This window comes from Chlamydotis macqueenii, chromosome 25, assembly GCF_036417535.1.
Source record: "Chlamydotis macqueenii isolate bChlMac1 chromosome 25, bChlMac1.mat, whole genome shotgun sequence".
Taxonomy (NCBI): domain Eukaryota; kingdom Metazoa; phylum Chordata; class Aves; order Otidiformes; family Otididae; genus Chlamydotis; species Chlamydotis macqueenii.
In genome coordinates, this window is record NC_141580.1 from 5,584,123 (window position 1) to 5,597,485 (window position 13,363).

A 13,363-nucleotide genomic window follows, 5' to 3' on the forward strand; every position below is an offset into this window, starting at 1 on the left:
TGCCGTGAGGCCCCAGCGCGCCGGCCCCCAGCAGAAATCCTGAGTCAGAGCTCGGAAATGGCAGGAGGCTGGAAAAGCTTTCCTTGTTTTGTTTTGGTTTGGGTTTTTTAAAATTATTTTTATCAATTTTTTTTTACAATTTTTAAATTTTTTAAATTTTTTTTTCCCTGGATCTGGAATTTATAGAGGAAATATTTTCCCAGGGGACGTGGGATGGGAATGAAGGGGCTGGGCCTCACTTGGATTTGGGATTTGGGGGTGGGATTCGGGGAAATTTCCCAAAATGTAGGAAAACAGGAGCGCAGTGATGCACGGAAGCCCGGCGGGGGGCTGCCGAAAGCTGCTTTGCCGGTGCAAAGGTTCCCCAGGGAACCCCGTAACGTCCCACAGCCCCGCGGCGCCTCGTCCCTCCAGGTCATCCGTGTCCCTGTGTCACCCATGTCCCCACAGGACCCTGCCTTCACAGAAAGCGCTGGGAGAAGATGGGGAGGGACCCCAAATTCTTACCCCTCCTCCCCACCAGGGTTAATTGAGTTTGGTAATAATTAACAGCAACCCGCTGTCCCCTGGCCGTGCAATGGGACCCTGCCCAGGCCCCGGTGACAGTGTCCCAGTGCACTGTCCCAGTATCAGTGTGTTATCCCAGTGCAGTGTCCCAGCGCATTGTCCCAGTGCCTCAGTCCGTTATCCCAGCACAACGTCCCAGTGCAATGTCCTGGTGTCCCAGTGGTTTGTCACAGTGCAATGCCTCAGTGCAGTGTCCCAGTGCAGTGTTCCAGTGCAATATCCCAGTATCCCAGTGCTGTGTCCCAGTTCCCCAGTCCATTATCCCAGTGCAATGTCCCACTCCCCCAGTGCAGTGTCCCAGTGCCATATCCCAGTTCCCCAGTGCATCATCCCAGTGCCCCAGTGCATCATCCCAGTACATATCCCAGTTCCCCAGTGCAATGTCCCAGTGCAATGTCCCAGTGCCCCAGTCCGTTATCCCAGTGCCATACCCCAGTCCCCCAGTGTGCTCCGCTGGGGCCCTTGGTACATGACCCCAGCACGTCGTCCCCATGCCTGGTGCGCTGTCCCAGTGCGTTGCCTGGTATCCCAGAGGATTGTCCCAGTGCCCCCCTGCCCCACAGTGTCACCCCACAGCATCGCTCCCGTGGCACAGGGCCCTGCCTGGCTGCCTTGTCCTGGTGCACAGACGGGGTGGCCCAGTGCGCTGTCCCCGTGCTGTGTCCCCATGTGTCACCCTGTGCCCTGGTGCACCATCCCAGTGCACTGCCCCGCTGCACTGGTGCACTACCCCTGTGCGCTGTCCTGGTGCGTTGTCCTGGAGCACCATCCATGTGCACAGGTTCACTGTCTCGCTGTGCTGGAGCACTGTCCTTGTCACTGTCCCTGTGCACTATCCCAGTGCACTGCTGCACCGTCCTGGTGCATTGTCCCTGCACACTGTCCCTGTGCACGCTCTTGGTGCATTGCTCCACTGCACTGCCCAACGCACTATCCCGTTGCGCTGTCCCGTTGCACTATCCTGTTGCACCACCTTGTTGCATTATCTCTGTTCACTGTTGTACTGTCCTGGTGCTCTGTTTGCTTGCACTGTCCCATTGCACTATCCCGGTGCCCTGTCCCGTTGCCTTATCCCAGTGCACTGTTGCACTATCCCGGTGCACTATCCCATTGCCCCATCCCCGTGCTCTGTCCTCTTGCTTTGTCCTGGTGCACTATCGCGTTGCACTGTTGCATTATCCCTTTGCACTATCCCAGTGCACTATCCCGGTGCCCTGTCCCGTGGCACTATCCTGGTGCACTGCTGCACCATGCCGGTGCATTGTTGCACGGTCCCAATGCCCTGTGCCAGAGCACGGTTCCGTTGCACTGTCCTGGTGAACCGTCCCGGTGCACTGTCCTGGTGAACCATCCCGGTGCACTGTCCTGGTGAACCGTCCCGGTGCACTGTCCTGGTGAACCGTCCCCTTGCACCGCCCGTGCCCACCGGTCTCCTCGCGCCGGGACCGCCCCCCCCCGCCCCCGCCCTGCAGCCCCGCCCTGCAGCCCCTCCCTCAGCCCGCTAGGGGGCGCTCTCCCATCCCGCCAGCAGGGGGCGCACCGCTCCGCGCCGGGACCCAAGGGGCGGGAAAGACGCAGGGCGGCCCTTTTCGGAAGCGAGGCGCTGATTGGACCAGATGAAGAGGAACCGATGGAAGGCGGGCTCTGATTGGTCCCCGCCATGTCCCCTCACGGAGAGAGACCCGCACCGGAGCGGGGCCGGTGTTGGGGCCGGTACCGGTACCGCCGCCATGGAGGAGGCGGCGGCGGGTTACGGGGCGCAGTTCCGCGCCGCCGTTCAGGTTATCCAAGGGCTGCCCCGGAGCGGTGAGTAGGAGCCGGGAACGGGGGCCGGGGCACTGCGGCCGCGGCGGCGGCCGCGGCCGCAGAGCCCCGGCCCCCGTTCCCGGCTCCGCTGAGGCCGTGTCGCCTCGCAGGTTCGTACCGGCCTTCCTACGAGGAGATGCTGCGTTTCTACAGCTACTACAAGCAGGCGACGGCGGGTCGCTGCCAAGGCCCCAGGCCCGGCTTCTGGGACCCCATCGGCCGGTACAAATGGTAAGGCCCCCGGTGGAGGTGGGGGGGGGGGGGGGAGTGGGCCCGTTTCGGGTCCGGTTCACCCCCACATCCCCGTCTCACGGCCGCTGTCCCCCCGCAGGGATGCGTGGCACAGCCTGGGGAAGATGTCGAAGGAGGAGGCGATGGCGGCTTATGTGGCCGAGATGAAGAAGGTGGCCCAAAAGGTAACAGGGGTGAGGGGGTGAGGGGGTCGGGGGTCGGTGGTGCCCATCGCAAGCTGCGCCCCTCCCCAGATCATTGACACGGTGCCCATGGACGAGACGACGGAGGAGATGTTCGGGTACTTCGAGCCGCTCTACGAGGTGATCCACGACATGCCCCGGCCCCCCGAGGCCTTCTTCAAGAGGAAAGGGGGTGAGTGGGAGCCGCTGCTCGCCCGCTTGTGCCAGCGCGTTCCTCACCTCTGTGCCACGCGCTCCTGGCACCTCGCTCCTCGCGCCGGTACGGCCATCACCTCTGGGCTCTGCTCTTCCGCAGGGCACGTCCTGCTGCTGCTCCCTGAGGAGGGGACTGTGTGGACGCACCGTGTCCCGTCTGACTCTCCTGCCGTGGCACAGCTGCTGCTGAGCCGCTTGCTTGGGCACCGCCAAACAAGCGTCACTTCAAGTGACACAGGTGTCTTACCAGTCTGGGCTTCCTCTCCGCAAAACTTTGAGGAGAGAACTTGAGATTTGGCTTCCAAATGCCCCTTGGCCCGAATCCCTGTGCGCGGCAGAGCAGGGGATGGGCTCCTGTGGAGTATTGTGGCAGGGAGGCTGTGCTTTCTCTTGGCGCTGGCCCACCTCCAGGCAGGGCGGGCTGTGTACGGGGAGCGCGGATCGTCCCGTGTAAACATCTGGATAGGCGGCCGGTTTTTGCAGTGGATGTGGAGAAACTGGAGTTGAGAAACTGGGACCACCTTGTGCTAGAGAAGAGTCCCTCTCAGCCCTTGCCATGCCTGTGGCTGCCACCTGAGGTGGCTGGGGACCTGTCCCACCCCCGGAGCAGGGCGGTTCTCGGTGTATCTGACTTGAGAAGCGTCGAGGGGAGCGAGGGGCTGGACGTGGTCGTTTAGAAAGGTGTCAGCTACCACCGCTGGCTGCATGTCTGGAGGTTTGGCGGTGCTCGTCTCCGGTGGGTTAGCTCAGCGGCGGGTGAGCTTTCGGGGGGATTCGCAGCAGGTGTGGAAGCTGTCGGTGCTTTGCTGATGTCGGGAGAGGGCTGACAAACAGACTCACTCCCCGCCTGTCCCCAGGCGTCTGTCCTGCGCCTGGCAGCTACTGTCACCCCTGCTTCCAACAGGGAAGCTGAAAGCACGCTGCCTGAGCGCTTGGCCTCAGGATGGCTGCTCCGTCCTGTGGTACCCAGGCACTTTTGTTCTCCATTTTGGTGCTGAATCGCTTTAAAAGGCAAATAGATGTAATTTTTCTCTTGCAACATAAAAGCTGGGTCTAAACTCCTGGTCATTACGCGCTTGGGAGTGTCCTCCTGTGCTACTGTCGCTTATAAATGACGCTGTCACTTAAATCCAAACCTGGTAGCGTCCGCAGGGCGACTGAGCCTGCGGTGCCTGAAACGGCGGTTTAAACTGCTGAACTTCTCCAGCTCTTGAGTCGTGTGTGGTAGAGGTTCGCACACGCAGCTTTGGATTTTGTGCGATTGCGGCTTTTGCTACTGATCGTGGAGAGGAGAAAGGGGATTTTAGACACTGTGGCGGGTGGGAGCGGAGCGCGGCAGGTACGGTGCCCTCGGCAGCTTTTGGGGGACAGTCCAGGCAGGTTTGGTTTGGTTTATTTACAAAGTTGACGCACTGTAAGGTGGCACTTGGAACCCAAATCGTGAATGGTTCAGGGTCCCAGCGGGTCTCCAGTCAGTGCAGCGTTCACCAGCCCCTTGTAATGTCGGCCAAGACTCTGAAGTAAGGAACCGGCGGTGAAGCGCAGGCCCGATGCCGCTCTGCCAGCCCCGTGGGCGTGGGGGGGGCTGCTGCTGGAGCCAGGCGGTGATGTGTGAGGTGACAGGACCCTGCCTGCGCCCACCCACCCCGTGGGGCAGGCGCAGGGGTCACAGCGCACACGCTGAGGAGGGGGTGTGGGGCCAGTGACGGTCCCTGAGCGGAGCAGCCCTGGCGCTAAGGGGTGGGGGCTGCCCTCGTGCCCCCCAGAGGGTTCGGCCGCCTGGGCTGGGCTCTGGGGGCTCCCACAGCCGTGGGCTTTGCTGCGATGGCGGCAGCAGGTTGGGAACGGCAGCCCCGCGGGCGAGGCACAGGCAGGGCAGCGTTGCCACATCCCTGCCTGGCCCGGAACGGGGAGCAAAGTTCTGGAGCCCTGAGGTGCTGGAAGCGTGGCTGGGCCTAACCCTGCGGGGCCGCGGGGAGGGCTGGACCCGTGGGGCAGCTGCCCCCGGCCCTCTCTGGGGGGCTGCTGCCTGCTGAAAGCCCTCGCAGGCGCCGGCGGCGTGTGCTGCCCAGACAAGGTTCTCCCCAGCCGGCGCTGCTTGCGTTAGACTCGGTTCGTTACTGCGGGCGTGCCCCGTGCCCTGCCAGGGGACGGTGGCCGTCACCCATCCATGTCTTCCCAGCTGTTGGCCGGTGCTGACCCCTCTGCCTGCTGCCGCCGGGGCTTGGGGGACAAGGGGCTCCCCTGCCACCCCCGGGTGAGCGCGATGGTCTGCGCGGGGTAGATCCGGCTGACTGGTTGGGTTCCTCTTGATCCCCATCCCACGGATAGAGCGGCCCCTCTTATCCCTGCCAGCCGCTGCGTGCGTCCAGAGGCTCCCGGCCTGCCTGGCAGGAAGGTGGCCCCGTGCCCGCATGGGGAAGGGAAGCGGCGCGGAGCCCGGCCCGCAGAGAGCCTGCGCTACGAGGATCCTCCGCCACGCTGTAACTCTCCTCTTCCCCTCCGCGCAGGCAGCCAGGAGCGGCCGGCCGATCCCCACCAGGATGACCCAGCGAGCAGCCCGGCTCCGGAGCGCTCTGAAGACGCCCTGCCCGGGGAGCGGCAGAACGGGCAGCGCGTGCCAGGTTGGTCTCCCTGGCAGAGACCCTGCGGAGGAGGCACCAGCGCCGGGGCACGGCTGGTCCGACCCTGCCGGGGTTTCAGGTGTCGCCCAGGTCGTGGCGAGCTGGAGCTTCTCGTGGGTGCAGCTCTCGGTGCCGGGGTAACCCTGAGCGTGTTGGTTTGACTCTGTGTTGCTGGTCCCTGTGCAAAATGGGGCTGATTCTGCTAAACTGCAGGGGGAAGGCACAAGTGTTTCCCTGTGGAGTGGGAAAACATCACCTCCCTGTGCCGGGAGGGAATGTTCTCCCTCAGCTCAAGCAGGGTTCTCCCTCCTGTGGCACCGGGAGCTGCGGTGCCGAGCCCCGGCCCTCCCTGCCTGTGGCTGATGCCTTGGTCCTGGCTCTTCTTGTGCAGCCCCTCATATGCGCACCCACCCACCTCCGTGTGCCCCCCTCGAGGGCGCGCGCGGCTCTCCGGCCCCGGAGGGGCCTCTTGCTGTGCCCCGGGTTGGCAGGGTGCTCCCAGGAGGCGTTCCTCCCACCGCCGTCCCGGCCTTTTCCCCAGGAGCGAGCGCCTGCATCCCGGCCGTGCCCGTCGTCGAGGGCGCCTGGGCTGGTGGCAGGGCATGCTGTCACCACGCTGGCAGCCGGCGTTGTGCGAACGGTACCTGCTCCCTGCCGGAGCAGCCAGCACCGCGGATCCCGCTGGGGCAGCTCCCCACCGTGCCGGGGTTTCGGCTGGCTGCCGCGGCAGCCCTCTCCCCAGGTGGGAGCTGCACGTGAGCGGAGAAACTCGCCCTAAATTGGCACCGTGTCGGGGCGTGCCTGCCCGTGAGGGGGGCTCTGCGACACCGTGGGCAGGAAAAGAGGGAGTAGGGTCCTTGGATTCCCAGCCACCATCCGGGTGGTAGTGACAGAGCCGGCTCCTTCCCCCTCTGTGCCTCAGTTTCTTCTCCTCCTGCCTCGCCTCGTGCACGCAGACGCTGCCCTCCTGCCCGCTTGCAGACCTGTTGCCTTGCGGCTGTGCTGAACTTCTGCCGTTCTCCAGACACGGCCGAAATGCCGAAGCCGTGTGCTTCCCTTCCAGGAGGCGGGCTGGCTCCTGCTGCTGCGGCGCTTGAGGGCAGCCAGGTGACCAGTGACTCCGAGGGGGACGTGTACTGCGACACCCTGGAGCGGATGGAGCCTGAGCAGGTAACGGAGAGCCGAGAAGTGCTGGGGCCTCCTGCCTGCGCTCTCCGGGCACGTCTCTCCGTGTTGTCAGCTTCCCCGGCTCTCCGCAGCACCGCCACGCCGCCGCTCGGCACTGCCATCCTGGGAGCCTGGAAACCTACGGCTGCACCCCTCGGTGCTTTGTGTCCCTCCTGGGGCCGGGTCCCTGTTGCCACAGGGAGGCTGGGGACCCCTCGGTGCGCCCCGGTACCACCCACGGCCCCCGTCGCTCCTGCGGCGCAGCTCTGGTGGGGCACTGGGGGGCTGCCGGGGCTGAGCGAGGCCGGTAGTGCCGAGCGGGGCTGCTGCGGGCGCCGTGCTCGTACCCCTGCCGCTCGCTCTCTGCTCGGCTGCTGCCGGCGTGTTCGGCACTCGAGGTGCTGAGGCGAGGCCGGTGGCTCTGCCGGGCAGGAGGGAGGACGCTGACCGGCTGCCTGGCTTCTCTCTGGGGCTTTTTTGCCATCTCGAGCCTGGGCACCTCGCTTCTCTCTGGGGTTCTGCTCTGCCACCTCCCGAACCGTGTGCTGACTGGTGTTGCTGGTGGGATTCAGCTTCCCTCAACCCCACGCGCCCTCCACCACCAAAAATGCCACTGCGGGGCAGGGGGAGAGACACCACCACGGCCCTGGCATCCCCTGCCTCTCGCCTGCCACGCTCCCAGGGCCCTTTTTCTGTCCCCTCGCGCAGGCTGGGCAGCCGCTGGGTCTCTTCCCGAACGGTGTCCCGGCCGGGCCCGAGCCCCCCGCGCCCCGCGGCACTGGGCAGGGAGACTGGGGTGAAGGCAGAAGACTAGAGGGGAGCGGCAGCGCTGGCTCTCAGAGAGGTGGGTGCAGCATCTGGCTCCTGCGCGCCTTCCTGCTGCTCCCTCCCTACCTCCCAGCGAGGAGGGCCGGACGTTTTGGGGGGCTGCCACCACCAACATGGAGCAGTTTGGCTCCAGCACCCAGGGGTGGGTCGTTCAGTAGCCGCAAGGCGTCCTGAGCGTCTCCTCTCTTTGTCCCCTGGTCCCCAGGCAGGTCGGTGTCTTTGCGTGGCCTGCCTCCCGCAACGGTGCTAAATTGCCTAAATTTGGGGGGGGCTCGGGAGGGGAGCAGGGACTGTGGGTGCCCGGCTGCCTGTGCCCAGCTCCTGCCCGTGGTCCCCACTGCCCACGTTGTTGTGGGTGGCACTGGGGGGGCAATGGGTGGCACTGGGCCCGTGCAGGCACTGTTCCCTGGGATGCCCCCTCCTGCAGGCCACTTTCTGCTGCTGGCTTTGGGGACAACCAGGCCCTGAGCTGTGCCACTGCGGAGAAGGGACAAGGAGCCTCCCGCCAACCCCTGTGGCCCTACGGGGGGCTTTCTGCTCTGGGGCGGCAATGCCACCCTTGCCGTGGGCTGGCAGGGGTGCACAGCCCACCCACCTCGCCCTTATCTTCCCCCCCCCCCGTTGATGTTTCCGCAAACCCCGCCGCGGTGCTTGACCTTGGGGGTTAACTTGTAACGAGGCCGATAAAGCGGGGCTGGGCCGTCCCGCGGGGCGCGGGGGCTGGCAGCGAGCCCCTGCCCCTCTTCGGCTCGCAGCGTGGGGCGTCTGGCTGCTGTGCTGGGCTGCAGCCGGGCCGGTGCGGGGCCTTGGAGAGGCAGCCGCTCGGGCGAGCATCCCGCCTTCGCCGGGTGAGGCGAGGCGACCCGCGTGCGCCGCTGCACCTGCCGCGTCGGTGGGCTGGAGGTCACCCGCTGCCACCATCGCGGTGCTGGGGGACGTGATGGCCCACATTCCCGGGACGAGCCCAATGCTGGCTGGTGGAGGGGGACGTGGGCGGCTGGGCTGGGGGCTCTGGCTCTGCCTGGAGCCGACAGTGCGCGGGGAGCCCATGGTGCGGTGTGAGCACCCCGTCAGATCCATCGCTCGCCGTTGGGCGACAGCGCACACGGGCCGTGCCTGTCCTGGGGGTCCTTGGGGAGCGTGGGGCGGTGGCAGGCTCTGAGCAGCGCCCGTCTGCACCCCACAGATCTCTGGCTCGCCGGGGGAGAGCAGGACGCCGAGAGCGCCCCGGAGCTCGAGCAGTGGCTGCCGGTGGAGCTGGACGCCCGCGTGGCCGGCACCGTCCGAGCTCTGCAGGACGACATGCGGCGAGTGCTGGAGCGCCTGAGCGAGCTGGAGACGCTCGCCTCCGTGCAGGTGGGCACCGTGCTGCGCGGGAGCAACCGTGCCCACACCGGTGTAGGTCAGGCCGGCGGGGCTTGGCTCTGGTCCCTGCAAACAGGAGCCCGGGGTGGCCCAGGTGCACAGAGACCTCGGGGTTTGGTGACACATCCCGGCGGGGCGGACGCTGGTGTCGCTGCCATTGTTCCCATCGCCCCTGGGGTCCTGGCTGCACCATCCGGATCCCTCACAGGGGCCCTGGGCGAGCTCCCTTCTCCCCATTCCCTCCCTCATGGGGACACGGGGGCTGGAAAGGGGGTGCCTAGCCCTGCCTGCACTCCAAAACTCTCCTGTCCTTGCAGGGGGACGCAGCTGGGACCGATCCTGGCCAGCAGCTTGCACCACAGGTGAGTTGGGGGTGGAGGCAGCGCTGGGTGGTGGCCCTGCCACCCCCACACCTGCCCACCCTAAGGGGCCTGGCTGTCCCACACCCCACGGGGGCCTGGAGAGGTGGTGGGTTGGGGGGGGGGTCAGGTTGGGCAAGGATGCATCCCCAACGGCTGGGCAGCAGGGAGGACAGCGTTGGTGCAAGCTCTCCGCAGGATGAGGGACGTGACAAGGACTTGCCAGGGTGTGACAGGGGCTGCCACTGCCTCCCTTTGGAGGTCACACTGCTTGGTCACACTGGTGACACCTTTGTCCCCCTCCCCACGTTGCCTCTCTCTGTCCCCTTGCCAGGCCGCGTCCCCGTGGCCCCTGACCGTCTCCCCGCGCACCCTGCTCTTCCTCGTCGCCTGGCCCTTCGTCACCCAGTGGCTGCTGCGCCGCTGGCAGGGCAGGAAGAGGTGACCGCCGCGTCGCCAGCGCCGCCGCCGCTCCTTCCCCATCCTGCTTCGCGCCAGCCGGGGAAGCGCCACGGGATCAGCGAGGGAATCGCCTCAGCCAGCCACGGGGTCTCCTGCGGGCCGGGACCCCGGCCCCGAGGGAGGGGGACCCACCGCGCACCGCCCACAGCCACCGTCACTCTCAGGGTCTCGCCGGCGCCGCCGGGACGGCACAGGGAGCGGCCCTCCGCGGGGAGCGGGCTGTGGGATCGCTCCTGCGCCCCGAACGGGATCCCGGGGATCCCCTTGCTGCCGCGCACGGAGGGAGCGGCTGCCCACCGGCACCGCGGCCCCGGCAGTGGGCGGGTGGCGGGGCACGGCCACCGGCCCCGTCACAGAGAGCGGATCCACGACGTGCTTGGACATCCGAACCCGCCCGAATTAAAGTCGCCTTTTCAGTGAGCCCCGGCTGCCTGCTGCCCTGCGGCGAGAGGGGACAGCCGGCTGGCACCGCGGCCGCCCCGCTCCGGCCTGGCCACCCCGCAGCGGGGCGGGGGCAGCTGCCCGTCCCTGTCCGGCCGGGCCCCGCCAGCTCCCCGGTGCGGGGCTCTGTCCCCGCACCCCGACCTCTCCTCCCGTCCCCGGGGTCCCCACCCCACGGTGGCTGCGGGCAGCTCCCGCACCCAGCACGGGCAGAGCCCGCCAGGCACCTCCGGTACCGCCAGCCCGCTGCCAGCACCCTGTCCCGCCCAGCTTCGGGTGGCGGGCGGTGGGTGTCACCGGGGCACCCAGGGGACCCCCGCCCGGCCCACCCGGCCTGGCAGCACGGACGGCGGCCCGGGGTAGGGGGTGGCCACTGGGGGCCCCCGGAGTCCCCCTCGCCCCGGCGGCCGCTTCCCCCGGGGCTCCCCACCGCTGCCGCCGGGCTGGGCCACAGCGGGTGACACGGCCCCCCCCGCCCCACGGGTCCCTCCGGGGCTGGCCCACCCGCTCCGTGCGGCCCCGGGCCGCCCGCCCCCCCGGCCCATGGACCCTCCAGAGCCCCCCAGGGCCGTGGGTCCCCCAGGGCTGCCCCCCCCCCAGTCATGGCTCCCCCTGGGCCAGCCCCGCCCCGGCCGTGGGGCCCCAGGGGCCGTGACGGGGGTGGCAGCACCACTGTGGGGGTGGCAGGGACAGGGATGGGGCTGGGACTGGGACCCGGGCCACTACCCCCCGCTCGCCCCGCGGACACGAGCGGACCCAGGGCGCGGGAGCGCAGCTTCGCACCGCCCCTGGAAAAAAAAAAAAGGACGCGGTCCCTTTAAGGAGGGACTTCTTTCCGCTCAGGTTTGTTTACATCTTCCTCCGCGCGGCTGCACCAGCCGCCGCACCCACCGCAGCGCCGGGATTCCTCCGCCCACCGCCTCCCTCCGCCCCCAGCCTCGCCGCCCCCCTCTCCCCGCTCCTGGACCCCCCCACCGGCCCGTTCCAGCCCCTCCGGCCTGGGCGCGGGGCGGCGGGGCCGCAGCACAGCCCGGCGGCCCCTCCGCGGGGCGGGGACTCCGTGCGGGCCGCCCCACGCCTCGCCGCGGGGGGGGGGGGCGGGGTCGCTGCCCTCCGCGCGGCCCTGAAGGTCGGCGGACGCGCGCGGCCCCGCGCCCGGGACCGCCCCTCCGCGCGTGGTACGGCCCGGCCCCGCCTCCGCCCCTTCGGATTGGCGGTGCCGCGCGCGAGTGACGTCCGATACGGCCAATCCTGGTCCGTCTCTTGCAGCGGCCAGGGGGCGTGTCCCGGAGGGCGGGCCCGCCCTCTGCGCCCCCCGATTGGCCGCCGGGCGGCACCGCCCGCCCGCGGGGAGCCGTAGCGGCGGCGGCGGGCGCTCGGCGGGGGCGGGGCACTGCGGGTCCCGGCGTGCCGAGGGGCGGGGCCGGGCAGCGCGCCTGCGCGGGGCGGGGCGGAGGGCGCGCGGGTATATAAGGCGGGGGAGCGGGCGGGGAGCGGCAGTCGGGAGCTGGCGGCGGCGGTGGCGGGTTGGGGTGCGGGACGGGAAGGGGCAGGGCGCGGCGGCGGGGGGGGGAGGAGGCGGCGGCGGCGCGTGCCGTGCGCGCGGGGGGGCGGGCCCAGCGGCCTTAACCCCTCGGTGACCGGCGGCGGCGGTGACCCCCGGGGCCTCGGCCCCGCGGCATGGCCCGGGCGGCCTGAGGGGCGGGGGGGTGGGCGGCCCCATGCGGCGCGGGTAGCGCCTGTCCCCGAGGGAGCGGAACCGAACGCCATGGCCGACGCGGCGCCCGCCGAACCGGGGCCGGAGCCCGAGCCCCAGCGCGAACCGGAGCCTGAGCGCGGCGAGCCCGAGCCGCCGCCGGAGCCCCAGCCCGAGCCGGAGCCTGAGCCCCCGCGCGGGGAGGCGGCGGAGGGGGAGGCCGGGCGGCTGCCACCCCCCGGGGCGGAGGAGGCGGCGGCAGCGGAGGGCGCGGGCGGCGCCGAGGGGCGGCCGGCGGCGGGCGGAGCAGCGCGTCCCGGCCTAGGCCCGCGGTACCGGTCGTCGGTGGGTCGCACCGAGGAATGGCCCGTGAAGAAGAAGCACCGGCGGCGGCCGTCGAAGAAGAAGCGGCGCTGGAAGCCCTACTCGAAGCTGAGCTGGGAGGAGAAGCAGCAGTTCGACGAGCGGCAGAGCCTCCGCGCCTCCCGGCTGCGCGCCGAGATGTTCGCCAAGGGGCAACCGGTGGCCCCGTACAACACCACGCAGTTCCTGATGGAGGACCACGACCAGGAGGAGCCCGACCTGAAAACCGGGCTGTACCCGCGGCGAGCGGCCGCCAAGTCGGACGACACCAGCGAGGAGGATTTCCTGGAGGAGGCGGCGGAGGAGGACGGGGGCAGCGACGGGATGGGGGGCGACGGCAGCGAGTTTCTGCAGAGGGACTTCTCGGAGACCTACGAGCGGTACCATGTGGAGAGCCTGCAGAACATGAGCAAGCAGGAGCTGGTGAAGGAGTACCTGGAGCTGGAGAAGTGCCTCTCCCGCATGGAGGAGGAGAACAACCGGCTGAGGCTGGAGAGCAAAAAACACGGCGGGGAGGCGGCGGAGACGGCGCGGGTGCGGCAGCTGGAGCTGGAGGTGGACAGGTTGCGAGCCGAGAACCTGCAGCTGCGGAAGGAGAAGGACCTGTCCCGGCCGGAGAAGGGGCCCTGCAAGCCGGGGGAGTGACCGGGGGGCGGGGGGGGAGAAAGGGGGGGGGGCTTTTTACAGCGGGGGAAGGGAGGGGGTCACCGTCCGCACCTTGTACAGAGACGCCGCGGGCCCTTTTTAACGGGAACGGAGGGGAGGGGGGAGCCGGGCCGCCCCCCTTTTCGGGTGGCTGTGACAGGGCGGGGGGGGGGTCGATGTATCGCTGATGTTTGGTTTATGGTTTTATTTTATTTTTGTGTCTAAACCAAAAACAAAACAAAGTTCCCTGGGAAAGCTGTAAATTGGCCAAAACTGACTATAAAAAGTTATAGAGGTCTAATAAATTTAATTACTTGTAACTGTAACGGGTTTGGTGTGATTTCTAGAAAATATTCAGAATGGCATTCCAGCAGAGAATGCATTTTGAATTATTTTAATGATGTTTTAACT

At 68.1% G+C, this 13,363-nt stretch overlaps 2 protein-coding genes across 3 annotated transcripts; both read left to right on the forward strand.

The window, feature by feature from the left end:
* The first annotated feature begins 2,243 nt into the window (after nt 1–2,243).
* On the forward strand, nt 2,244–9,925 carry ACBD4 (acyl-CoA binding domain containing 4). 2 transcript variants are annotated; one of them, XM_086766634.1, is made up of 10 exons: nt 2,244–2,373; nt 2,484–2,604; nt 2,705–2,789; nt 2,859–2,979; nt 5,513–5,626; nt 6,690–6,796; nt 7,502–7,637; nt 8,808–8,977; nt 9,304–9,348; nt 9,680–9,925. In XM_086766634.1, the coding sequence occupies exons 1-10, from the start codon at nt 2,298–2,300 to the stop codon at nt 9,788–9,790; spliced, it is 1,086 nt and encodes a 361-aa protein (XP_086622760.1). In that variant the 5' UTR covers nt 2,244–2,297; the 3' UTR covers nt 9,791–9,925. The 2 variants fall into 2 exon arrangements, with proteins under 2 accessions (XP_086622760.1, XP_086622759.1); XM_086766633.1 differs by lacking the exons at nt 6,690–6,796; nt 7,502–7,637.
* A 1,922-nt stretch (nt 9,926–11,847) lies between these two features.
* On the forward strand, nt 11,848–13,278 carry HEXIM1 (HEXIM P-TEFb complex subunit 1). Its single transcript, XM_086766899.1, has one exon. The coding sequence runs from the start codon at nt 12,017–12,019 to the stop codon at nt 12,950–12,952; it is 936 nt and encodes a 311-aa protein (XP_086623025.1). The 5' UTR covers nt 11,848–12,016; the 3' UTR covers nt 12,953–13,278.
* Nucleotides 13,279–13,363: the final 85 nt, after the last annotated feature.